A 26,419-nucleotide genomic window follows, 5' to 3' on the forward strand; every position below is an offset into this window, starting at 1 on the left:
TGGTCTCCACATATAGTTTTTCTTTCTTCTTTTGTTTGTCCTTTTCTTCAATAAGATTCTCCTATAAATATGGTGGTTGGGTTGTTTTATTCTATTCAACAGTAGCAGTTGATTTCTTTATATCTTACGAAAAATCATTTCTTTTTTTTAATGTTCTGGTCATTGGTTATCGTTTATAAGGTCATTCACAAATTATTGAATATATTTAATAGACAGTCCCTTACAACTAGCAATTACAAAAAAAAAAAAAAAAAAAAACCCCTGCTCATTCTGTATAAACGATTTATGGTGTTAGCTTTTTATTCTTTGAGATCTTAATACAAAATATATAAATGTAAACAGCTTTTAAGGGTTGGTATAGGTAGAGTAAACCTTACCGTTAGACTCAATTTCAATTTACAAATAATAGTAAATGTTTTAAATAAATTCAAAATTAATGTTTCTTTTTGAAATTACTAGTTTTATGTTATGGAGTGAGGAGTGTGGTGTGTGGATTATTACATGAACTATAGGGAATATTGAATTCTTGATCTTTCCACAAAGAGGTGCTGGTCATTACCGCGTGAGAGACCTGAAGTTAATGTCCTTCTCAACTGATTAGCACCATGTGTTACTAAAAAAAAGATAATTGAGGTGTCACCAAGTTGTGATTATTGTCATATGTGAATAATTAAAACAATCAAACCTATACCTAATCTTCCCTCACAGTAATAATAATAATAATAAAAATGAATATCAGTATCCCAATTGTCGAAAGAAACCAACCGACTTTATTGAAGAGTTCTCATTATTCTAGAAAACTTCTTCATCACCCAAATACAAAAAAGGAAAGAAAAAATAAAAAATAAAAGAAGGCTAAGGTACCTCAATGCAAAATGTATCAATTATTTTAATTAAGAGACCTCTTCACCCAAAAGAACAAGAACCTGCCTGAAGAGTGGTTTCCCATAAACAGCTAGCCCAGGCTAACTTGTTAAGTTTTGCTATAAATATGAGGGTTGAGGATTAGTCTTTCATTCCATATTAAAGTTTATTAGAGAGCTCACTAACAGTTACTGATTTTTTGCTTAATTTCTGTCATCAGCTAAAGCTGTGTTTTTTCCTCTTCCTTCATAAGAAACATGAGTTTGTCTTGGTCCAAGGATGACAGTTTATTTGTCTGTCAACATGGCTACTCTATTTGGCAATTCGACCTCAAAGCATCATCCTCTTCTGAGCCATTACAGGGTACTAGTATGTGGAAAGCCACTTATGATGGGCGAAAAAGTGAGGAGTTCCTGAATTTCTTGTCTGAAAAGATGTTTTTGGTTAATCGCCAAGGGAGAATTATTTGTTCTCCCATCATGAAGACTGGAGAGCCTCATAATGGCTTTCTTCTTGATGTGGTGCTATCGTTGGGGAATTTTGGTATCCAAAGCGTTAGCCAACTGCCCTTGTCAATGTCAGCAGAGGTGACCGAATTGCGTGCCCGCTTAAACAATGCAAATGCTGATTTGGAGAAGAAGAACAATCTTCTGAATATATCACAAAGGGAGATTGATAGTATCAAAGTATATTTAGCCGTGAAGAATGAATTGCTGAAGGAATTGCAAAGTCAAGTCGACGATATCGTCAAAGCAGCAGCACTGGATGAGATGAACAAGAAGAAGAAGAAAAATGCTGGGCTGAAATTAAAAGCGGCTAAATTCGACCCTCCTCGACCCGTAGTCAAGATCAACTCTGGCTTCTTAGGGTTTCTGCGTCGGATGAATCGTACATTTGTTAACGCCGCCGGAATCTATCTCAAATTCGACTTCATTGGCACCCAAGTTGCTGCCTCAAGTAATAGTTCTGAAATTCTTTACTATTGTGACCAGGATTGTTGGACTACTTGTCCTTTCAAGGTGCTACAATTTGATCAGAATGAACCTCAGCAAAAATTCGTGATTCGAAGATCTTATGTACCTGGGCGTGGCGAAATTCGCGAACATGGAAATCCTGGCACTTGGTTGGTGAATGAAGCCTTGAGAAAACCAGGTACTAAAAGTCTTTCCTGCTGTTTCGTCATCGATAGTTTTCGCTTTATAGGGCAAATAACCAGAACCTCTGATATATTCCTCAACAATGCTTCGGTCAGCGACTTCTTTGATCAATCTCTATATGGAGAGTATTGTTTTGTTGATGCTTTAGCCAAAACTTACTTTGTTTTAGAGACAGAGAAGCTCAGTACTTGGGACACTAAATCGAATAAACCTCCAAGCACTCGTTGATTTTGGGAGCCCGGGAAGTGCATCAAAGGAGTTTGAGTGGTCAAATGGGGACATGCCAACCATTTGTCTTTTTCACTTATTGTCAAGTCTTTTACTTGTATGGTGCGTCTGACATGGTGGTATTTGTGCTACCTATCATTCGTCTTTTTTACTTATTGTCAGTTTATTGTTGGTCTTTTACTTGTGTGGTGTGTCTCTGCTGCATATCATTGGGACAACGCTCGAGTCTATGTTTGTCCTTCATTCTCCGACTCCCCCTCACCTCAATCTAGGGGTGTAAACGGACCAAATTCGAAATATCCTATCGGTTTTCGGACGGATTCAGTTGAATTCGAATGATAATCGAATAGTTATTTGTATAAGTAGATTCTTCTAAATGGGCATGCAGATTGAAAACAAGTTTTCGACTACCTGTTTACATCTTTACCATTTCATTTGAATTTTAAGAATTTAGTAGTTATTCTAGTAGCAAATTTAGAAAAATAGTCACATATCATTAGAAAAAAGTTTATAAAAATAAGAGAAATAAATTTAAAATAAGTACTTAATTGAATAATATTATTTAATAATCGGTAAGAAGAGCGTATACCACACTCGCATCCTATTAATAATCAGACAGATTCGGATGCTCCTAAAAGGATGTGGATGCGAATTCGAAGGTGAATTTCGGTTATCCATTTACATCCCTACCCCATCCTTAAAAAGTAAAAATAAATTAAAGAGTTTGTACTTGTGGTTGAATTTGACAAAAATAATGTTAGCAAAGACCATTGATCTAGACTTAATTTTTTTCCCTAATCTTCTAGAAGAGATTGTATAAAAAATAAATAATACTAAGCCAATAATAAGTTGTTCACCTTCATGCAGTGAAATAATAATAACAGTTATCTAATCATACGACCATTATAAAAGTACGAATCATAGAAAAATGGTTATATTTATTTCTTAAAATATTTTCATTTTTTTAATTAATTGAATATGATTAATATGTCAACAACGTTAATAATTATTATTCGAACAAAGGTTCACATGTTTATGGTAAAATTATTTTTCAGAAAGAAAAGAAAACGGCAAAGGTTCACATGTTTATGGTAAAATTCCGTAAAATTAGAGTGTAAAAATGACATTATTCAAATTAAGAATGTTTTCTACCAAAAATAAAATAAAAATGTCGGTCCGGCTTCTCGCATTTTTTTAATTATTTGTGAAAAAATTAAAAATAATAATTATTATTCGAACAAAGGTCGGTTCAACTTCGCGCCTTCTCTCCTATATATATTCGGTTAGGTCACTTGCGCGAGTATTACAGAGAGAGAGCTTCGATAGAGATCGGAGAGACGAAAGAAACAAACGGAGGTGAAAAGAGGAACGGCTTCGATGGCGAAAGAGAAGATTGTGTTATCACAGTTGCTCTAAACATCCTCGAATCCGAGAAGAAGCAAAAACGCAAAAGTATCAAATCTTCTCTACTCGATTATTTTCTACTCCTCTTTTTTCCTGCAAAACTCTTTCTACTCTTCTTCATTTCGCTTGAGATACTGTTATGGTTTCTTCCAGTTGTATGTTGCTGTGAGGGTGAAATCAAATGTGACCTTACTCTGGATATGAACGTAAGCGTTATCCTAAGAGGTTCACAATGCAATTGCTTCAATTCTCATCCGTAAAGTATCTCTTCTTTCTTCTATAAGTAAATTTCATCTTCTTGTGCTCGTAATTTTTTTAGGTTCTAATTCCAGTATTCGGTTCCGATTTCGGTTTGAAAGCCTTAAATTTAAATTTAGTGGTGCAAGCGGCAAGGTTTCTCCTTAAGATTTAAATTTAATAGTGCGTTGGCGGCAAGGATTCACATGTTTTGGTGAAATTTGAGAGTGAATCATATTATTCGAGTTAATCCTAGGGTTAATTAAATTATTCGAATAGAACGTCCATTGTTCAGCTTTGGGCCTTTCTCGTTCCGTACATAAATATCCCACCGATTCGCGGTTAGGTCGCTTGCCCTGAGTAAGAGGCTCAGTGACAGTGAACTTAGATAGAGCTCAGAGAGAAAGAAAGAAGGAAACCATCGGAGGCAAAAAGAGGAACGGCTTCAATGGCGAAAGAAAAGATGGCAGGTGTTGCAGCTGTGATCGCGGTTGTTCTAAACGTCCTCATCAAATAAGTAAAAACTCCAAGGTATCAATTCTTCTCTAATCCCTTACTCCAATTAATTTTTTACTCTTCTTTTCATTTTAAAATTCCTTCTAGTCTTTCTGTAATCCTTCTTTACTTATTTGGCGTTCTTCATTGTGCTTGCTATGGTTGCATCCATGTGTATGCTGCAGTGAGGGTGAAATCAAATGTGACCTTCTACCCTGGATATGAATCTAAGCGTTATCCTCTGTGCATCTCATTTTCAGAATTCATAAGAGGTTCGCAATGTAGTTGCCTTAATTCTTCTAGGTAAGCTATCTCTTCTTTCTTTTGAATGCAAATTTCATTTTATTCCTGTCTTCTTGGGCTCTTGTAATTTTTTCAACTGATGTGGCTACTTGAAAATGCACATGTTTGTATATCTGAATAATTACAAAGTTTGAGTCAGAGTGGCTCAAATATGCAGACCAATCCTGCATTCACAATTCACAGCATTTTAAAATGTGGCGGTGTTTGTTCATGATTTTTTTTTATTGATCCCAGGAATTCATTTCTTAACTTTGATTTTTTTAGTACGCTTCTGAGTGATGCTTTGTTTTTGTAAACTGTCAGATTTCAGTATATGTTAGCTAACTCACTGGTATGACTGGCACAATCATATCCTTTGTTTCTTCTGGAACATCGGTATTATATGAAACATTATTCTCATTGATAGTATACGCAATTGGGGAGTGTTCTCCTAGAGTGTAGGATTATTTGGCCAGTGCTACTGATGATATTGGGTCAGTATAGCTTGTATTCTGTCAATAGGCTGATATAGCAAACAATTGCCTGTACACCAATGTTTCCCTCCTTAGACTGGTGATCAACTAATCATCCATTTTAACAATTAGTTATCATATATGCCTGCAATAACTAGGTTTATGGTAGGCAGATGCTGAATGCTGCTCTATGGGCTAGTATTATCAACTACGTGCTCAAGAAACCTGACTTTTTCTTGGATGTTTGTTTTTGAGCAATTGCTATATATTCTTTCAGTTGGTGGTGCGAAATCAAAGATAAAGATTCCAGTGCCGACCCAGGTTTTGGCCAGCCGTAAACTGAAATTTGGTCAAAACTTGGTATTATTTGGAGTTAAAACTCAACATATGATGAGCTGGTTTAATCTGGTCGAAACTACTCAAAATGGGTTAGCTGAAGTTGTTCAAAACTTGGATATGGTCTTTTATGCATCCAAATGCCTTTCTTCTCTAGGGAGCTTCCTAAAGTGACATTGTGCTTGTATTTAATTGTTTCCTTATACTTTGTTGAAACACAGTTTTGCTGTATTTATAACCTGAAATTTTATGGCATGGAATCTTTTTGAATGATTCACTCCATTTCTTCACTTGTGGCTGCTACTTTATTGTTGGCATGTAATAACACCTAGAAAAATGTATTTGCTAACTTAATTATATGAATTTATTGCATATTGAAAGAAAAAAAAAGCATTAGTCAACCCCAAAGGGTTGGCTCAATTGGCAAAGACCCATATCTTATGGTATGAGGTCAACATATTAGTGTTCGGATAACGTGACTGTGTATTAGCTATTTTGCAACACAACCAAATCGCTGAGCTTATGTGTACTATAGATTTGTGGGGTCAACAGTTCTCTCCTGATAAGACATGCCAATAATACAGATTCAACCAAATCTGTCCTATAATATATTTTCTGTAGAAGTTCCTTTGCCTATGAGTTATGATGTTAAACCCACAGACTTATGGCTTGCAGAGAGGATTAATTTGTTCAGGTCCATTTGTGCTATTAACTTGCTTGTTTGCGTGGCTATTTGAGCCCTAAATGGCAAAAAAATTTGCCTATTGCTAAGGTCTGGAGTTTCTTGTGGGCTGTGAATTTGATGTCCTCTGCAATCTCGTCGAACTTAATCTTGGTAATGTTTTAGGCTAGCAAGTAGTAATATTTTAAGGAGAACTCAATATGTTTTGCGTAGACTTTATTCCTTATTTTCTGGACTAAAACATCAGACATTGATTTGTCCTGGAAATCGTTTTTCTGCAAAAAACAGTGATGTACGCAGAAATTTTTCTGCCATGAAGTGTTACTATAAACTTACCAGGATAGCAGGTGGCAGAAAGGGAGTACAGGAACCTATCCCCTCATCTTGGGTTCCAAGTTAAAGGGAGCACAGGCTGATGTCAATGGGTTGTGAGCTGCCTTGGTTGGAGGTTAAATCACTCATTTTCTGAAGTTTATATTTTGTTCTTTTACTTCTTTATGGAGCAGAGTAGAAAATCCTTTTATAATTTGTCTTTGACTAGTCAATACAGGTCAACCGTCTGATTACTTTCTGAGATATGTAAATACGACATAATATGATGCAAAAATTTATGTAGATGATCTATAAATGCCAATTCTTTGGAGTTCCTTCACTCTTCTTCTGCTCCATGTCACAATATCACTTTCATGTTGGGTAGTCTCTGTTCTTTTCTTTTTCAAATTTTTTCTGGGTTGGGGCTGGGGTGGGGTGGAGGTTTGGTTGTTCCCACACAAATTCTAATTTCTGGTCTTTCTTGAAATCTTCCCCTCTTGTAACTTTGCTAACTTCTCCATGAGTCCGTATTTATTTTAGGCCATTTTATTTTTCTTTTATATTCCAGGTATTTGTGTCTTAATGGCCTGGCTACTGGAGAACTCACCATACCTCAATGATGGTTCCACCTTCTGCAAATTCATATGCTCTTTTTTAAGCCCATTGTTTGCCTGTTTTATCATTTTATCATATGGATTTAGTCTACCTTGCATTTCCTGGATTTAGATCATCTTCTTGACATGGCATTGATCCTCTGCTTGAGTGGGGTGGCTTATGAAGTGATCTCTTTGGTGAGGCCTGGTGAATCAGTTGATTGGATAGATTTGCATATATTCCATGTGGCTGCATGAGTGGTAATTGAAAAAGCTTTATTTTGAAGAGTATTCTTACAGACGCTAAAGCAGTGATGTTTCAACTTTGGTTGGTATTTAAATATTCTGTATCTATGAGTAAGCATTGCACTAATCTGGTAGATACCAAACACAGTCTCCTGACAATCGTCTCCTCTGGCTGTTAGTGTTTCTAGGATCTTTAGCATTCAATGTCATTTGGGATTTATGATGTTGCTTGGTTTAATTGGGGATTTATGATGGAATTTGGTTTGAGGGACAGTGTTTCAGACGTTGATTGTTTGATGAATTCTGAGTTTTATGGCTGTTTGGTGGAAATACCAATATGGTAGGTCAAGCGGTTAGGGTTTGAGAAAATGCCTAAACCGTCAGAGTCAGACTAAAAGTCAAAATCATTGGCTGTTATACAGAAATCAATTTGTCTTAGTTCTTGTTGGTTGATTAATCTTTAGTTTTAAGACAGTGATTGACTAGCAATGTATGAGGATTGCAGGTTAGAGGGTTTTTTAAATAGGTCTTAGAAGAAGTTGATAGAGAAAACACCTATCGAACCCATCCAATTAAATAGCTGTTCTTCCACTTTGCCAGCTTGCTTTCATGATGCGCTTATTGAGGCCTCAAGGAGAACCATTATGATTATTTTATTGTCAGATAAGCAATTTATTCTCCAGAATAGTCACTAGACAATTTTAAAGTCCCATCTCAGCTGCATGTCTACAATGTTTTAAATCCATGCTTTGTATGTGGTGGTCAAGCCTTCTCTCCTGAAATTTTCTTTTCAGCTATTTTGAGAATATACTGCCACATGACATGGTGCTTTAGAACAGATGTGATGTTTTCTGGATGAGTCAGGCTTTTGTTTGCTTGGGGAAATAGTTTGCCCTTGTTAAGCATAGAGTAATTCAATGGAATATTTGGAGGAAAAAAAAATTTAATTGAATAGTTCCTGGCATCATTGTAAAAAGAGAAGATTACACATTATAATGTACTTGACTCAAGTGTTACCCCACGGCAGACTTGGTTCAAGTACCCTTACCTATAATTTATTAACAGCCATAAATACTTGGAGAAACTTACCTTTGAGTAAATGTTCTATTATGTTGTATTATTTTATTTTAATAAGGTACTATTCTATGGAATGAGGTATTTCTAGGTTCCGTATCTGATACATGTTTCCGGTGATGGTTTGATACCAATCTTGATCAACTCCGAATGGGGCAATCCAATCTATCAGACAAAGTGAATTGACCTATCAACTGCAGTATTGTGCTTCTGCTCATTGAATGGGAGTTCTTTGTGTAGATTGGTTTATCTGAACAGAGCCAACTATTTTCCGTAATTAGTGTCAGCTCGAGTACTGATTGACAAATTCTTGTTCTGACATGAGCATGGTGATTGTTAACCATCTCCAGCATTCTTGATCGAGACACTTAGACCTGAAGCTTTTGATGCTTATCTCGTTTCATGTCATTGTCTCACTATATTGGGATGTTCTATATTATCTTTTTTGAACGTTTAACTATTGAAATATTTTGTGCACGCTTAAAAGAATTACAATTATAGGCACATTACCAGAAACATTTCTCAAAAATAGTGGTGTCTTTCTATGATTTTTTAGATTATTCTAATTTTATTGCCTAATCATTATTATTTTTGCCGATTCTGTTTACAGGTCAACATGAAGTTCTTGCATCTGGCCCAATTGAGGATCTGATTGCCCATCGTGAGCATAGGTATTCCTCCTTCCCTCCTGTTCGCCGTCCTTGCAATATTAGCATTTATATATTTTTTTATGATAAATATAAGTAATATTCCTTACCAGGTACCACATTTCTGGGTCATCCATCTTGCTGCTATGGATCAAAGTTCTCAGGTTCCATATCCAGATTTGTCAGCTGGTCAGCCTGGCAATCGTACTTCAACACCAGGTGATAGAGAACCGGTAGATGGACTATACACCAGTGTAAATAGAGAAAAACCAAAAAGCAGCTCAGATGCATCTCATTTACAAGTTTATGAAGAAACGCATGCGAGGATGGATGATAGAAATGGAAGGGTCCACTCCACTGTTGACATAGCGGAAGTTCTCAGACGTTGGACGCATGCTCTACAACGCATTCATAAGCAGTCACTTTATCTGGTAGATGCTTTTCTTTTCTTAGGTTAATCACTTAATCTGTTGCTGTGCATTAGTGTAATCTTTGGGAATTATTAAATTTCATGTGCAGCTCTGGATTTTTTCCTTTCGGTATTCTTACAGGTGCATTTGTTAGCCGTCTTATTTTATGTGTATGAAGCTTGTATTATACTGCAAACCGTTGTAATGATTTATCCACAAACATGAGGCTTCCTGTCAGGATTGGGGGAAAAGTCCAGAGATAAAAGAAGAAGAGAAAAGGAGAAAATTGGAGAAATCAAGGTTGTAATGATTGACCAGCTTGACCATCAAAGCACGCAGCACTCTTGAGTAAACCAGATTCAACCTCATTCTTATTCAATATTTTCTTACGTATTACAGTGATTATGACAAAGACTTGCTTGCATGAATATAGAAACTTTATGGACAAATCCTTGGGTTGGGTTTCCAAAGTGGTTCATGATTGTCCAACCAAGCTTGAGCAATTGCAATATCCATTCACTTCATTTGCATTTTGAATTTCTATGTCTTACTTTATGGAAGTTAATTAGGCATCCATTGCTATTATGTCACTTTTGCTTTTGGGTCTATGCTGACCATCTTAGTTCCCATTGGTTAAGATTTTGCTAACATATTGAGGCACTTGGAAGTTCATTTTTATTTTCTTTGAAGAAGTATTAGTAATTATGCACCTGTTATATTGTTGTTGTAGGCAAAGGCAAATGATGGGGAGGGTCCGGAGCTCTTACGAAGTGCACTTGATGACCGTACTGGTGGCCATGCAGAATCGTATGTTATCATTGGATGCTTTAAACCTTGGTTGCAAGGGGGGATTGAATGGTGTTTTGTAAGATCAAGCTTGCATGCAGGGAGGGGAATACCCTCTGCTGGGGCAATTAGCGGTTGGGTTGAGGCTGAGGTATATCTTGTATTGCAATCATGTTACTCAATTGTAGTATTGGGTTAATCGAGTGAGCTCTTTACAGTTTCTTCAGGCTTTGATTCACCATTCAAATTGCAGTGTGCATGTGTGGGGGTGTGGTGGTAATTGCAGCGGTGTTTGCAGGTTATAGCCAGGATTCTCAAAGGTTAATTGGGGTCCTAACAGAGAGCAATAGCTGATGGTAGAGAACTGACACTTTACCTCACCCAAATGGAAAGGGCCATCGAGGCATTGCATTTACCATGCCTTGAAAAACCTTACTTCAGAGTTCGATGCTTTTATTTATTAGTTTTATGCTAAGTCAATTTGTTAATGGCTGGCTATTGGCATGGCAGTGTTTCCATATTTAGGTTGTGCTATTTAACTTTGAAGTTTGTGAGTTTATAATCAGAAACGGCTCCCTTCTACAGTCATTATCTAGGGAAATTGGTTTTGCAGGTGCCCTTACCTTTTCTATCAGCACAGGTGTTTATATTTGTTAATGAGTTGGAACTTGAAAAGTACAAAACCTGTTCATCCTGTTTGTTGGGCACAGTTCACTAGAAAATTTAATTCTGCAATTTCCTTTCATGATGTTGGTATCAGTACTCAGTAGTATCTAATGACAAGTTCATGTTCATTTAAGGTTATATTGGCGAAAAATGTGAATTTCATTGTAGCTTTTCCCAGAAAATTCCTTTTATTGAACTGTTCTACTCTCGCAATCCATTTTTGCTTCTGATTGACATGACATATTTTAAATAACGGGCAACAGTGGAGACTCATCCCAAACTGATACCCTTCTGCACAGGTGCTCATTAGTCAACTGAAGGAAATTGCTCCATCAGTAAATAAATCAATTTCAGAGCTAACCGAAGAAGTAAAGAGTATTCCATCTACTCTTCCTCTGACTAAAAATCGTTGCCAATCTACTGCGCCTATCCAAGCTCAGAGTAGTGGAAGATCTATTGTAAGTTCTTTGGAGAACACTGATCTATTTGGAGAAACATTATGGAATATGAATATGGTGATTTGTGGGGTTCTGAAACACTTGTACTTATAAAACTAATAGCCAAGTGTTCATCTTGATAAGGTTTCCCCAAGCCCTCCAGCTTTGAAATGACCACATTTGTTTAGTTTGACCCCAATTTCTTCTACAAAAGGGGGAAATATCCAAAAGAAGCAAACTCTGGTTTCTCAAGCCAGCCAGGTGGAAAATTTTTCCGAAGGGAAGTCTCTGGACCAGCCTCTGCAAACAATCATGTGGATACTTTGTCCCAAGGTTTTTTCTTCTTCTGACAATAGTACTATGTTGTCCACTCCATACCTTTAATTTCTGTGAGCTTATTGCCTATTCCAAGGGCGAAGGCAAGCTTGAGTAGTTTTTGATCATTTGTATTGTCTGAAACATTTTTCTCATTGATAGTATATGCAATTGAGGAGTGTGCTCCTAGAGTGTAGGATTATTTGGCCAGTGCTACTGATGATATTGTGTCTGTCTAGCTTGTATTCTGTCAATAGGCCAATATAGCAAACAATTTCCTGTACACCAATGTTTCCCTCCTTTGACTGGTGATCAACTAATTATCCATTTTAATGATTATCATATATGCCTGCAATAAATAGGTTTATGGTAGGCAGATGCGGAATGCTGCTCTATGGGCTAGTATTATCAAATACGTGCTCAAGAAACCTGACTTTTTCTTGGATGTTTGTTTCTGAGCAATTGCTATATATTCTTTCAGTTGGTGGTGCGAAACCAAGGATAAAGTTTCCAGTGCTGACCCAGGTTTTGGCCAGCCGTAAACTGAAATTTGGTCAAAACTTGGTATTATTTGGAGGTAAAACTCAACATATGATGAGCTGGTTTAATCTGGTCGAAACTACTGAAAATGGGTTACCTGAAGTTGTTCAAAACTTGGATATGGTCTTTTATATATCCAAATGCCTTTCTTCTCTAGGCAGCTTCCTAAAGTGACATTGTGCTTGTATTTAATTGTTTCCTTATACTTTGTTGATACACAGTTTTGCTGTATTTATAACCTGAAGTTTTATGGCATGGAATGTTTTTGAATCATGCACTCCATTTCCTCACTTGTGGCTGCTACTTTATTGTTGGCATGTAATAACAGTATAACACAACTAGAAAAATGTATGTGCTAACTTAGGCTCTTTTTGGTATCAATTATCATTCTCAATTATGAGATTTTTTTCATTATTTTAAGTTGTTTCGCATCTATTATCAGTTCTATTTTTATTTAAAATAATAGAAAAACTTCCAAAATCCATAATGAAGTTTTTGTCTATTATGAATTATGGTGAGAATTTCATTATCTTCATTTATGCACAAGTTTACTTATAATTTTATGGTTAAGATGAGGGTAAAATAATCAATACACTTTTTTTTTTTTTTAATTTATAAAAATCATCATTTTCCCCTCTTTTATCACTTGTTCACTATTATTTTCTAATAATTTTTTATTTGACACCAAACTTATTTTTTATTCCATAATTTATTTTCAACAAAATTCACCAAACCATTTTTCATTCTTGACCAATAATGAATTCTTGTACTTATTTATTTTAAATAGGCATAATAGAGAATGAGAATTGATACAAAAAAGAGCCTTATTTTTATGAATTTATTGCATATTGAAAAAAAAGGCATTAGTCAACCCGAAAGGGTTGACTCAATTGGCAAAGTCTTATAGTATGAGGTCAACGTATTATTGTTCGGATAACTTGACTGTGTATTATCTATTTTGCAACACAACCAAATTGCTGAGCTTATGTGTACTATAGATTTGTGGGGTCAACAGTTCTCTCCTGATAAGACACGTCAACAGTACAGATTCAACCAAATCTGTCCTATAATATCTTTTCTGTAGAAGTTCCTTTGCCTATGAGTTATGATGTTAAACCCACAGACTTATGGCTTGCAGAGAGGATTAATTTGTTCAGGTCCATTTGTGCTATCAACTTGCTCGTTTGCATGGCTATTTGAGCCCTAAATGGCAAAAAAATTTGCCTATTGCCAAGGTCTGGAGTTTCTTGTGGGCTGTAATTTGATGTCCTCTGCAATCTCGTCGAACTTAATCTTGGTAATAATTTAGGCTAGCAAGTAGTAATATTTTAAGGAGAACTAAATATGTTTTGCATAGACTTTATTCCTTATTTTCTGGACTAAAACATCAAACATTGATTTGTCCTAGAAATCATTTTTCTGCAAAAAACAGTGACGTACGCCCAAATTTTTCTGCCATGAAGTGTTACTATAAACTTGCCAGGATAGCAGGTAGCAGAAAGGGAGTACAAGAACCTATCCTCTCATCTTGGGTTCCAAGTTAAAGGGAGCACAGGCTGATGTCAATGGGCTGTGAACCGCCTTGGTTGGAGGTTAAATCACTCATTTTCTGAAGTTTATATTTTGTTCTTTTACTTCTTTATGGAGCAGAGTAGAAAATCCTTTTATAATTTGTCTTTGACTAGTCAATACAGGTCAACCGTCTGATTACTTTCTGAGATATGTAAATACGACATAATATGATGCAAAAATTTATGCAGATTATCTATAAATGCCAATTCTTTGGAGTTCCTTCACTCTTCTTCTGCTCCATGTCACAATAGCACTTTCATGTTGGGTAGTCTCTGTTCTTTTCTTTTTCAAATTTTTCCTGGGTTGGGGGTGGGGGTTTGGTTGTTCCCACCCAAATTCTAATTTCTGGTCTTTCTTGAAATCTTCCCCTCTTATAACTTTTGCTAACTTCTCCATGAGTCCGTATTTATTTTAGGCCATTTTATCTTTCTTTTATGATTCCAGGTATTTGTGTCTTAATGGCCTGGCTACTGGAGAACTCACCATACCTCAATGACGGGTTCCACCTTCTGCAAATTCATTTGCTCTTTTTTAAGCCCATTGTTTGCCTGTTTTATCATTGTATCATATGGATTTAGTCTACCTTGCATTTCCTGGATTTAGATCATCTTCTTGACATGACATTGATCCTCTGCTTGAGTGGGGTGGCTTATGAAGTGATCTCTTTGGTGAGACCTGGTGAATCAGTTGATTGGATAGATTTGCATATATTCCATGTGGCTGCATGAGTGGTAATTGAAAAAGCTTTATTTTGAAGAGTATTCTTACAGACACTAAAGCAGTGATGTTTCAACTTTGGTTGGTATTTAAATATTCTGTATCTATGAGTAAGCATTGCACTAATATGGTAGATACCAAACAGTCTCCTGACAATCGTCTCCTCTGGCTGTTAGTGTTTCTAGGATCTTTAGCATTCAATGTCATTTGGGATTTATGATGTTGCTTGGTTTAATTGGAGATTTATGATGGAATTTGGTGTGAGGGACAGTGTTTCAGACGTTGATTGTTTGATGAATTCTGAGTTTTATGGCTGTTTGGTGGAAATACCAATATGGTAGGTCAAGCGGTTAGGGTTTGAGAAAATGCCTAAACCGTCAGAGTCAGACTAAAAGTCAAAATCATTGGCTGTTATACAGAAATCAATTTGTCTTAGTTCTTGTTGGTTGATTAATCTTTAGTTTTAAGACAGTGATTGACTAGCAATGTATGAGGATTGCAGGTTAGAGGGTTTTTTAAATAGGTCTTAGAAGAAGTTGATAGAGAAAACACCTATCGAACCCATCCAATTAAATAGCTGTTCTTCCACTTTGCCAGCTTGCTTTCATGATGCGCTTATTGAGGCCTCAAGGAGAACCATTATGATTATTTTATTGTCAGATAAGCAATTTATTCTCCAGAATAGTCACTAGACAATTTATTCTATTTAAGTTGTGATGTCAAAGCTTTGGTCAATCGTTGCCAAAGGGACCTTGGTTGTTCTACCACAGGGACCCATCTGTTGTTCGGTTTGGATAATACTTGGTTGATAACTGGATATGCATGTTTGGAGGTGACTTCTGCTAGAGAGGAGTAACATATCTGAGTTGTCTTCGTATCCCTGTTTTTTCTAAACAATATATTGCTTTACGTTAACACATGTTGGTTGAGAATGTTTGTGAGACTGAATGTTTAAAATTTTTCCACAGCACCATTATCGGAAACTGACACAGCTTTTATGGAGTATTAGACAAAGTTTGATTTGCGTGCCAGTCATGCTGGTGGCTAGAATCGATTGTGATACGCTTCAGTTTGTGAATTGGGTTTCTGTTTTTTTCTTACACTTTTGTTACCAAAGTTCATTTCCATTTTTTCCCCTTGTAAGACTTGCGGTTTGTATGATTTCCTCTATAATGATTTCGTTCTCTTCATTCTTTTTGTTGCGTCTGAAATTTACGTGGGGATGGCCATCATTAAGAAACTCACCTTATAGTTCTTCTAGATTGCAAATCAAGTTAGATTGTTATTTTTTCTGATCCAGCCCCCCTACCCGCTCGCTTGTACAAGGGAAACAAGGAATGTTGGATAATCAGTAATTTTGCAGTGTGATTCTTGAACAGTAATGAATTTGTTTGATTTCAAATGTATTAGAATAGTGACCGGAATGCTTGTGGGGCATAGATTTGTGTGACAGACAGCCTACTGACTAGCCCCTTTTCTCACTGACCAAATTTATTTTACAGGATGGATCTGTAAAACCATATTTTGTATCGATGACTTAGTAGAATAATATGTTCCACCTGTAGATGCAAAACCAGCACATGATCCTAAGAGGTAGTTGAGGTTTAATTTACTACTTATATACAGGACAGATCATTCATGGAAGAGCTCAAAATTGGCCATCCATGGCCCAGATGCTCTGCAGTGGGGTTCGGCTCATCCCCATGTGTGTGGCTTGAGAGGTTGCCAGTGAAATATCTCGATCTAACGGTTATTCAGAATAAATTGAAAACTGGGAGTATGCCAAATTTGCCCCTTCTTGGGTGATAGGTGACTTGAGCAACATCTTTTGAGTTTTTTGGTCTGATGGCTGAAATGTTTATTAACCCCAAAGGTGTATATATCAAGTTCGATTTTACTCCCTACTTTAGGATCTTGGTATTGACAAAGCAAGAATGATAAGGACGAATTTCATCCATTTTAATGATTTTCATGTAGAATCTTAATTAAACCCAGGATCAAACATGTCAAATCATCGAGAAAATATTAAGCGCGGAAACTCACCTGAATCCATAAGATTTAGAAAAGATTTGATTGGGATCGTTGATCTGAATCCCTGAGATTGAATGATCATCGTTGATCTTCCAAGCCTTGAATGCAAGCCCTCTTGAGAAGATCTTTTGATCTCACTTTTTTCTCTCTATGACGGGAGTTAAAGAGAAAAGCAATGCATTTGGCTTGGGGACCGTGACCCCTTTATATACTGCTCAATATGAGCAGTTTCAATTACTAACTTAACCCATCATAAAGTTTAGTAATTAGATTAATTTCATAAATAACCCTAACTTGCATTTTGGTCTCTACACATAGGAGGCCACACTATACGATGCTTTATAACTAAATTGATAATTTTAATATGTTATGTTATAAGAAAGCATAAATACACATTAATTTAGTTAATATATTGCCCATAATTAGATTTTACTCCAACATATCATATATGCCTGCAATAACTAGGTTTATGAATGCTGCTCTATGGGCTAGTATTATCAACTACGTGCTACGTGCTCAAGAAACCTGACTTTTTCTTGGATGCTTGTTTCTGAGCAATTGCTATATATTCTTTCAGTTGGTGGTGGGAATCAAGGATAAAGAGGTCCAGTGCTGACCAAGGTTTTGGCCAGCCGTAAACTGAAATTTGGTCAAAACCTGGTATTATTTGGAGGTAAAACTCAACATATGATGAACTGGTTTAATCTGGTCGAAACTACTGAAAATAGTTTAGCTGAAGTTGTTCAAAACTTGGATATGGTCTTTTATATATCCAAATGCCTTTCTTCTCTAGGCAGCTTCCTAAAGTGACATTGTGCTTGTATTTAATTGTTTCCTTATACTTTGTTGCGACATAGTTTTGCTGTATTTATAACGTGAAATTTTATGGCAAGGAATCTTTTTGAATGATGCGCACCATTTCTTCACTTGTGGCTGCTAATTTATTGTTGGCATGTAATAACACCTAGAAAAATGTATGGGCTAACTTAATTATTTGAATTTATTGCATATTGAAAAAAACAAGCATTAGTCAACCTCAAAGGGTTGGCTCAGTTGGCAAAGACCAACATCTTATAGTATGAGGTCAATGCATTAGTGTTCGGATAACTTGACTGTGTATTAGCTCATTTTCAACACAACCAAATCGCTGAGTTTATGTGTATTATACATTTGTGGGGTCTACAGTTCTCTCCTGATAAGACATGTCAATAATACAGATTCAAAAAAATCTGTCCTATAATATCTTGTCTGTAGAAGTTCCTTTGCCTTTGAGTTCTGATGTTAAACCCACAGACTTATGTTCTTGCAGAGAGGATTAATTTGTTCGGGTTCATTTGTGCTATCAACTTGCTCGTTTGCGTGGCTATTTGAACTATGCAATTTGAGCCCAGAATGAGAAAAAAAATTTGCCTATTGCCAAGGTCTGGAATTTCTTGTGGGTGTGAATTGGGGTATGAATTGGATGTCCTCTGCAATCTCGTCAATCTTAATCTTGGTAACATTTTAGGCTAGCAAGTAGTAATATTTTAAGGAGAACTCGAATGTTTTGCATAGACTTTATTCTTTATTTTCTGGACTCAAACATCAGACATTTATTTGTCATGGAAATCGTTTTTCTGCTAAAAACAGTTTTAATTTTTTTGCCATGAAGCATTAATATGAACTTACCAGGATAGCAGGACGCGTAGCAGAATAAATATGACAGAGTACAGGAACCTATCCTCTCATCTTGGGTTCCAAGTTAAAGGGAGCACAGGCTGATGGCAATGGGCTGTGAGCTACCTTGTTTGGAGGTTAAAACACTCATTTTGTGAAGTTTATATTTTGTTCTTTTACTTCTTTATGGAGCAGAGTAGAAAATCCTTTTATAATTTGTCTTTGACTAGTCAATACAGGTCAACCGTCTGATTACTTTCTGAGATATGTAAATACGACATAATATGATGAAAAAATTTATGTAGATGATCTACAAATGCCAATTCTTTGGAGTTCCTTCATTCTTCTTCTACTCAATTTCTTCTACTCCATGCCACAATATCACTTGCATGTTGGGTAGTCTCTTTTCTTTTCTTTTTAATTTTTTTCCGGGTTGGGGCTGGGGGTGTGGTGGGGTGGGGGTTTGGTTGTTCCCGCCCAAATTCTAATTTCTGGTCTTTCTTGAAATCTTCCCCTCTTTTAACTTTTACTAACTTCTCCATAAGTCCATATTGTTAGGGCATTTTATTTTTCTTTTATGATTGCAGGTATTTGTATCTTAATGACCTGGCTACTGGAGAACTCACCATACCTCAATGGTGGGTTCCACCTTCTGCTGGTCCTTCTGGTAATGTTATGTACTTTGAGATTGATACAACTTCATAGTATTGTGCTTATCATTGATTTTTATTGTTATGGTACAACAGATATAACATCCTTCTTGTCATCATGCAGGACTAAGATTTGATCAAGTTGCATGACTGAGGTTTGGCATAAAGATATTCTTCTTCCTCTGCTTTGAACTTCATTCTAGTGAACCACTGGGTTACTCCAGTGGGTTACTCCTAACTTAATATTGTTTCAGGACAACTTTCCTAGTTCATATCAGAAAATATTTGGCTTGCTGCCCGCACCTTTGTTGGTGAAATTTTTATCTCGTATTTTGGATAGACTAAAAGACTTGATTTACAAAACAATGAAGGTCATACTTGGGTTCTCTCCCTCTTCAAATTGGCATGTCATCATGCAGCGGTGCACAGCAAGTAATCATCTCATAAATTGTTGTCCAGGGTTCTTGAGTTGTAAGGTATATGAGATTCTTCGAGGTTGGCTGCTGTATGAATATCTGTCTTTTTGTTTGGATATGTACCACTTTATTTTGTTTTATCATGGAGATCACTTGGTTACTATTTATTGTAGACTCTGGATATCCAGTTCTTAACTGATGCCTGAGGGTGACAGTGCCATATGTATTATGAATCAATTTATGGTGTGACGATGAGGGATCTAGTTGTTGAATGCTTGTGAAAATCAGCTACATATATTTACCTGAACTGAATAAAGTGCTGATTTTGTGGCATAAGTTTTCTGTGTTAAAATTTTCCTAGGGTTTCAGAGTTTGGTTTATGTTGGAACTCTAAAATTTATTAGTTACATAATATTTTCTTCATCATATGAAGATTTATTTCAAGATTTAATGTTCATTTGCAGCACTGGTATTCGAAAAAACTCCCATTGCCATAAGATAAAACATGGAGATTTGTGGAAAGAACAGACAATTTTAGGTGAGAAACTTGCGGCTGTGTTTGTTCTTTAAATCCTATAATGTTGGAAAATTCTCAAAATATTGTAGGGGATATGGTTCTTACGCCCTTTAATTCAGTATCATGTGGTACGTTAGGGCTCACATCTTCTGCCTGATACACTGATGATTTAGGCATTTAGCATACACCTTGCAACCATTTTACTGTATAGGAAGCCTTGACCTCAGCTCAAAAAATTAATTGTTTTCCGTTAAGCCTTAATTTATGTTCTAGGTGCATTGTATCCTTTTTCATGTAAAGCTATTGTCTTCTAATTAATTTTATGAAGTTGAATCATCTCGGAAAGTTTTTCAATCATATTACTGCTAAATATGAATAAATTGAAATTGCATTTTGCAGTTGTGGGGTCCAGGAGGAGCAAGACCCTGCTGAAAGTGTTTCAGACTTTCCTGGAAGAGAGGTACCAATTCAAGCTTATATGCAGAACAAAACCAGAAGTAGTTTGTGATACAGGTATGGATTCTTTCCCTATTGGATTTGGACATGCATCTTCGTTGCTGTGAAAGTTTTTGTTCTCGCTCTTTGTTTTGTGTTTTTTTTCATAACAGTCGAAAGCATGTTTTCCAGGAGTTGGTATCAGACTAGTTGATCTAATCTGGATTCCAGTTGGTTTATGGCCGATTCAGGCCATTGGAGCAGCAACCATATGAGGTACCGATTCTAATCTCACGAATTGTGCTCCAAATACAACTTTGGGCGAATTCTGGTGTACATACTTGTCAAATGGTGCACCATACATAGCATCTGATGTTTCACTTTTTAGATAAAGATAAGTAAATCAATAAATAAAAATTAAAAGAAGATTGTACCCCCAAAAAAGTTGAAAATAAAAATACTATATGATATTCCAGTTTCTCTATGACAAGTCAACATCTATTTTCTTTGGTAGGTTTTGCATCAATCTTGGGAGTAACTAAACTTGCAAGGAGACTCAGTTCTCTTACATATTTCCACTCTTCCTCATTAAGTTGCAGCTGACCTGGTTATCATCATTGATAATACCATCCTACATGGACCTGTTGCCTTTCATCATTGTCATATATCAGCTGCTAGCTACTTCCTTTGCTATGGCCACTGCAGTCTTTATATCATCATTGATAATACCATCCTATCTACTACTATTTTTTTTTTGAGTAACCAACATTTCTATTGAAGGCAAGCAAGAGGAGAAGGTGAATATAATTCCACAAACAACCTATCTGAGCACAACCATTTGGTCGGGCTTGAAACCGACAGGGCCTTCTTTGCTAGGAAATCCGCTATTCCATTGAATTTCCTAGAAACAAAAGCAATGTTAATGTAGCCTAGAAACTTAGAGACAATGACTCTGATATCCTGTACAACAGCTCGTATATAGTAGGGAATTGGTGACACAGCTCCATGTACATACTTCACTATTTGTTTGCTATCAGATTCAAGCTCTACATAGTCATAACCTGTTGCTAAAGCCTCTATAAGTCCAGCTCTGATTGCTACTGCTTCCCCTTCAAGCATCGAGGCAAGATTCATTGGCTTAGATTTGCAAGGTAGGTGCTCCTTGTTGATCCCTGATAATAATCCTGATACCTCCTTGTCTCGTCCACATTTACTCTAACATACAAAGAAGGGGGTATCCAAGAGCCAGGTAAGGGAGTAGTGTCGTCGTTTTCATTTACCTGAGTTTGGTTTCTGTCTTCGATTCATCCAAAATTCTGTGTGACCATTGGTAGCTGCCTATATGACATCAAAAGGCTTCCATCTCTTTGTACCTGCCACCCTATCATTGCGTGCTCGCTGTAGCAACCAAATTAGAAATGACATGAAGCTCTTCAATTTCTCCACTTCAGCAGTCCTTTCTTTGTTTAAATCTAACCACATCTTCATCCAATCTGCCATTGAGTGACAATCTAATAGCATAATCCTGCAGCTCAGATGTGAACCGAACAATAGCTGACAAGGGAATTCAGTTAGCAAAGATGTGCATAACCGATTCAGGTGCTCTTCCACATTCACTACAGAGAGTGTCAATTTTGTACCTCTTTGGCTCATTCCTTGTGTGGTAGCTAAGTATGTGTTTGGTAACGTTTATGTTTTGAGAAACCAGTTCTTATGCAAAATCGTTTTTTAATATTTCTGTGCTAAAAGACCGTTCTTTGCTTGAAAATGGTCGTTTGATAAATCCATTCTGAAAATATTTTTAGAACACTAATAGAATATGTTGGTGTTTTTTTTTATCACTTTCGTTTCTGTTCTTTGGTAAAAACATCTTTTTGATGTTTTGCAAAAAGCGTTCTTTAGAACACTTTTCTGATTGGTTTGTTCTTAAAGAACAGAAGAATGAACCCTTTTATCAAACGCCTCTAACCTGTTCTTCCGTTCCCAAAGAACAGAAGAACGCCAAAAATGTTTTTTAAGAACATTATCAAACGTGCCCTAAGCTGTCATTAAATGCTCTCCATGGAAACTTCCTCACTTTTGGCAAGGTGTTACATTTCCATCTCTCTCTCCAACTGTGCTTGAAGGCCTTCCCAAGTATGTAGGGCTGAAGTTGAGGGAGAAGCAGCTTGTCGTCTTTCTTGTATTGCAACTTGCAAGTTGTATGCAACCTTCACTGTGAATTTACCATATCCTTTAACAGTCCCCAAACCTTAATATTAAGCTTGCCTTCCAAATGAGGGACTTAAAGTATGGCCTCAGCCTCTAAAGTGGAGAACCATTTTCTTACTTGCACTATCCTCCAAGATCTTGATTGTTGGTCTATTAGGTCTGCCACGCTAACTACATTGCAGTTCACTGGGGGTTTGATGGTGACTTTGAAATTCTCAAGAGTTGGTTTCTACCTGTTTTTTCAAGCCATTATTTTTGTGCCATCCCTAAAAATTCCAAATGAGGCCTTGTTCAAGTATTTTCTTCCCTTTTAAGATGCTCTGCCATGTTAGGGTTTAGGGTTTAAGCACAATGTTGTTTAAAACATTATATCCTGAGTTTCTAGTTTGTAATACTTGGACCGTTGTTTTCAGCTAGTATTTATAGAACAACATTAGATTCTATAGTTAGTTGGACTCTTTGACAAAGGCCCATTATACTGTTGGATCATAACCAATCCAATGGCCTATATTAGAATATGTATTGGGTATAATTCAAATACCTAAATTATATTTGAATATGACTCGAATACCTCAACATGCCATGCCGATGATGGTGTGCTGCCAGCTTTTGTATTTAAGAAGTCTGTTTGAGGGAAGTAGATGCTTAAAATCAGCCTCCGGATTTGAAAATAACCTCAAATACTACTTTACATAGGAGTGTTCTATTTTGTACTATTTTGTTTTTTTCCTGGAAAAAGTTTCGTCAACACCTGTACAAAATCATTGATTCAGAAATTCTCCCCTTTCCTTGTCAAATATTTGATCTACTTCTCTTTGCCCTCTTTAGAGTGTCAGGGTCTTACTCTTACCACAAAAAGGAAAAGAAAGAAAGCTTAGGCCTGAGGAGCTCTAGGTTTCCATGATTTAATCATAGGTTGCTTTCTTTGGGTTCTGGGTTTTCAGTTGAGTCAATGGGCGATTGGGAAATGTGATCCTATAATATATCAAATGACCTTACCCTTGACACCTGGAGCAGATTTTGAAAACTCTGCAGCACAATAGTTTTGACTCTGGACTCATTCTCCAACTTTGGCCGTTTAGGGTTCAACGACAAAAGCCGAAAGATTTGTATTAGCAGCCACATCTTTGTAGAGTTCCTCTTACTCCCTTCCACATGGAAAAGGTCTCGTAACATCGTCATAACTTTGACGATGATAGTCCTGGGTCCCACTGTCCCTTTCATTCGTTTAAGTGGTCATCTTAGTCTGTGAGGACGATGATCGTCGATTAATGAGATCAACAGAAATTGAGGATCGTATGGCTTATAATCATTGCAACCATAACTTTCTATGGGACCCAATGACCCATCTCTGTGGTGGTTCCTGATACGTGTCATCTTGTAACTAAAAGTCCGTCTCCTCTCTCCCGTGGATCCGACGCAGCACTAATCGGTTTTTCGCGCTCTTTTTTTTGTCTGAAATACAATCGGATTTCGCTTTACAGGTCACGATTATTAGTCATACTCTTTTATTTTTTAGAACAAAATCGTCATACGTTTGACTTTAGTCAATAAATGACTATTGACTAAACCAACACCCTGCAACGAGTAATAACTCTTATAAAAATGTTGTGGATTTGATTCAGATAGTAATCTAATATATAAAAATTATTTAATTAAAAAAAAACACTTTGTAACAAAATTACAATCTTTAATTTTTGCTTGAATAATCTGGATAATTTTATGGTGTGAGAGCTTTGACTGAACTCGAGAGTTGGGAAAGGCATTTTGGGTTTTCCAAATGTTTTGAGATCAGAGTAGATTTTGGGCTTGAATACTCTGATGAAGTTTTTTTTATCCATTCTCCAAAAGAAAAAAAAATTTACTCGTTTAATGACATTCTTAATATTTCTTTAGGGTTTGTTTGGTTACATGAATCTATAGATTTCAAATCTCTGGATTTCACAAATAGGAGATTTATACCCATTTGGTTGTGTGAATCCTTGGATTTATGAAATCTAGAGACTCACATTTTTACACTAAAAATGAATGTGAATCTATAGATTTATGAGTATGAGGTGAAATTTAGAGATTTTACTCTTATTATAAAACTGTTAAACATTGAACTATGACTCCATAACTATTTTTCAGAATGAATTTACAGGTTTCATTCCAAAGATTCAGGCTAACCAAACATTTAAATTTATGAACCATGACTCCATAGAGTTGAATTCTATAAATTTGAAATCTCTAGACTCAAGTAACCAAACAGGCCCTTAAGGTGTTCTAGATGGTAAGCATTTTACTTTTATGAATACTAATTAATATGAAAAAGTCTGTAGAATTAGATTAGATCTTGCTAGGACTTTTGTGTACTGAGATGGATCAATTGTTTTTAACAAAGAATGCAAAATTAATATTATTCATATCTATCTTAAGGAGAGTTGAAACCATAATCTCTAATTATTACAAATTTAGTAACTACTAAAAAAATTAACTTAGAAGTCATTCAATCACTTTTTTTTTTTACCCAGAGCGTTCTTTGTCGTGGGTACGAATCCATATCCCAATCATGTTAGGAATTGAAAATAAAAAAGCAACTGATAATGCTCTGTATCATGCGCTTTCGTACCATTTTAGATGAAAATTCTCCCTCTTTTTGTTTTTATTTTTATATTTTTTTTATGTTTAAAGTTTGTCCTTCAACCATCAACCACCCAGAAACTCTTTATACTTTGTGATTAGTTACTTATTCTTAAACATTTTGCATATCACTTAATCTGTTGGGAAAAAGCTATACTTCATTCGAATTAAACTAATTTTTATAGTAAGAAAAGAGGTTTTATCTTGCTGCCACAAGTGGTTCAATCACGAAAATATTCATGTTGGGAAAAGAAAAAAAAGCAACTCAGGTAAACCATGTCCTTTCCCTATTTGTTCTTATCAAACTGTATTATCTTTATTTGTTCAATAGTTTTTGAATGTTGTGGTGTTGACATTCCTTTCAGGATATCCAATGGTTGAATTGTCACATCTCAACCTACCACATGGCAAAACTAGATAAATGGTAAAAGGAATTATAATCAACATCCCATTTTAGAAGGCTAATTGAATCACCACATGCCTGTTATTAATGACTTCTTGTGCTCTACCTTCCACAAAAAATTCTCAACCACCATGGATATACACGAGTCATGACTCATTACCACCAACAAAACCCTAACTTCAAAAAGCCAATATGTTGGAAGAACAAGACACCACCACTCAATGCAATGATTTTATGTTTTAGTTAAAATCAATTCTCTTATAAGAATCCTCTGGAATAGGATAATGGGCTTGTGACCATCCAAACTCTTTATACGTTGTCATTGATTTGGACCAAGTGTGATGGTTTTTAAAAGTTCTTTTTGGGCGGTTGGGGGTGTTGGAGTGGACTCAAGGTTAAAGTATCCCACGATACTATACTATACTAGTCAATACGTATCTCTATTTGATACATCTGATATGATACATCTCAATACGTCTCTCTATTGAATTGCACTAAAAATATGTTTGTCAGAACGATACAATACTCGATATGGGATGATACGTCTCTTAAAATCACATGACATACTCAATATTGATACTTTAAACCTTGAGTGAAGTCAAAGAGGAGAATCTTGAATGACACACAAGTGAAATTAATTTTTCCACCAAACAGAAAAGATTTCATTTTCAAGATAGAGTGAGGAGGGCATTTATGCGTAAGGGAGCATTAGGGAGCAATTCGAGTATTGTTGATGTATCTTCAATGTTGAACACAAGAGCAAGTGGAATGGGAATCATCATTTTTGAAGCTTTGGTGAATGGCTTTGATTTCATTGAGGTGGATTCAAATTGCAAATGATTTGTAAACTTTGTTTTGAATATTAGCTCCCCTAACCTAGATTTTGTCCATTGTAAAAGATATAAGACTTCTCTCCACTAAATTTTCGGGCTCTAATTTCAAGAATATTTCTAGAAGATTCAATGTAGTTGCTTGGCTCCAATTTCTGTTTAACTCTCTTTCACG

The 26,419-nt window shown here is 36.1% G+C and overlaps 2 protein-coding genes across 3 annotated transcripts; both read left to right on the forward strand.

Moving 5' to 3' along the window:
• The first annotated feature begins 932 nt into the window (after positions 1–932).
• Positions 933–9,168, forward strand: LOC149020067 (uncharacterized). 2 transcript variants are annotated; one of them, XM_089148097.1, is made up of 6 exons: positions 933–3,701; positions 3,807–3,859; positions 3,973–4,421; positions 4,571–4,688; positions 8,994–9,054; positions 9,144–9,168. In XM_089148097.1, exon 1 carries the CDS (start codon positions 1,122–1,124, stop codon positions 2,247–2,249), a length of 1,128 nt encoding a protein of 375 aa, XP_089004223.1. In that variant the 5' UTR covers positions 933–1,121; the 3' UTR covers positions 2,250–3,701; positions 3,807–3,859; positions 3,973–4,421; positions 4,571–4,688; positions 8,994–9,054; positions 9,144–9,168. The 2 variants fall into 2 exon arrangements, with proteins under 2 accessions (XP_089004223.1, XP_089004222.1); XM_089148096.1 differs by having other exon boundaries at positions 3,807–4,421.
• Positions 9,169–9,273: 105 nt separating this feature from the next.
• LOC149020068 (AUGMIN subunit 6-like) lies at positions 9,274–26,190 on the forward strand. Its single transcript, XM_089148098.1, has 7 exons — positions 9,274–9,461; positions 10,171–10,377; positions 11,192–18,297; positions 18,748–18,827; positions 18,935–19,764; positions 20,143–20,256; positions 20,371–26,190. The coding sequence occupies exons 1-3, from the start codon at positions 9,357–9,359 to the stop codon at positions 11,441–11,443; spliced, it is 564 nt and encodes a 187-aa protein (XP_089004224.1). The 5' UTR covers positions 9,274–9,356; the 3' UTR covers positions 11,444–18,297; positions 18,748–18,827; positions 18,935–19,764; positions 20,143–20,256; positions 20,371–26,190.
• The last annotated feature ends 229 nt before the right edge of the window (positions 26,191–26,419 follow it).

The sequence above is a fragment of the Hakea prostrata genome, chromosome 3 (genome assembly GCF_041222555.1).
Source record: "Hakea prostrata isolate BN-2017 chromosome 3, UWA_Hpros_2, whole genome shotgun sequence".
Classification (NCBI taxonomy): Eukaryota; Viridiplantae; Streptophyta; class Magnoliopsida; order Proteales; family Proteaceae; genus Hakea; species Hakea prostrata.

Bases quoted from the DNA above. Each gene is read 5' to 3' on its own strand.
- LOC149020067 (XM_089148096.1), top strand. From the start codon at position 1,122: ATGAGTTTGTCTTGGTCCAAGGATGACAGTTTATTTGTCTGTCAACAT.
- LOC149020068 (XM_089148098.1), top strand. From the start codon at position 9,357: ATGGATGATAGAAATGGAAGGGTCCACTCCACTGTTGACATAGCGGAA. The intron at 9,462-10,170 runs GTAGATGCTTTT...TTGTTGTTGTAG, and splicing joins ATAAGCAGTCACTTTATCTG to GCAAAGGCAAATGATGGGGA. The intron at 10,378-11,191 runs GTATATCTTGTA...CCTTCTGCACAG, and splicing joins GCGGTTGGGTTGAGGCTGAG to GTGCTCATTAGTCAACTGAA.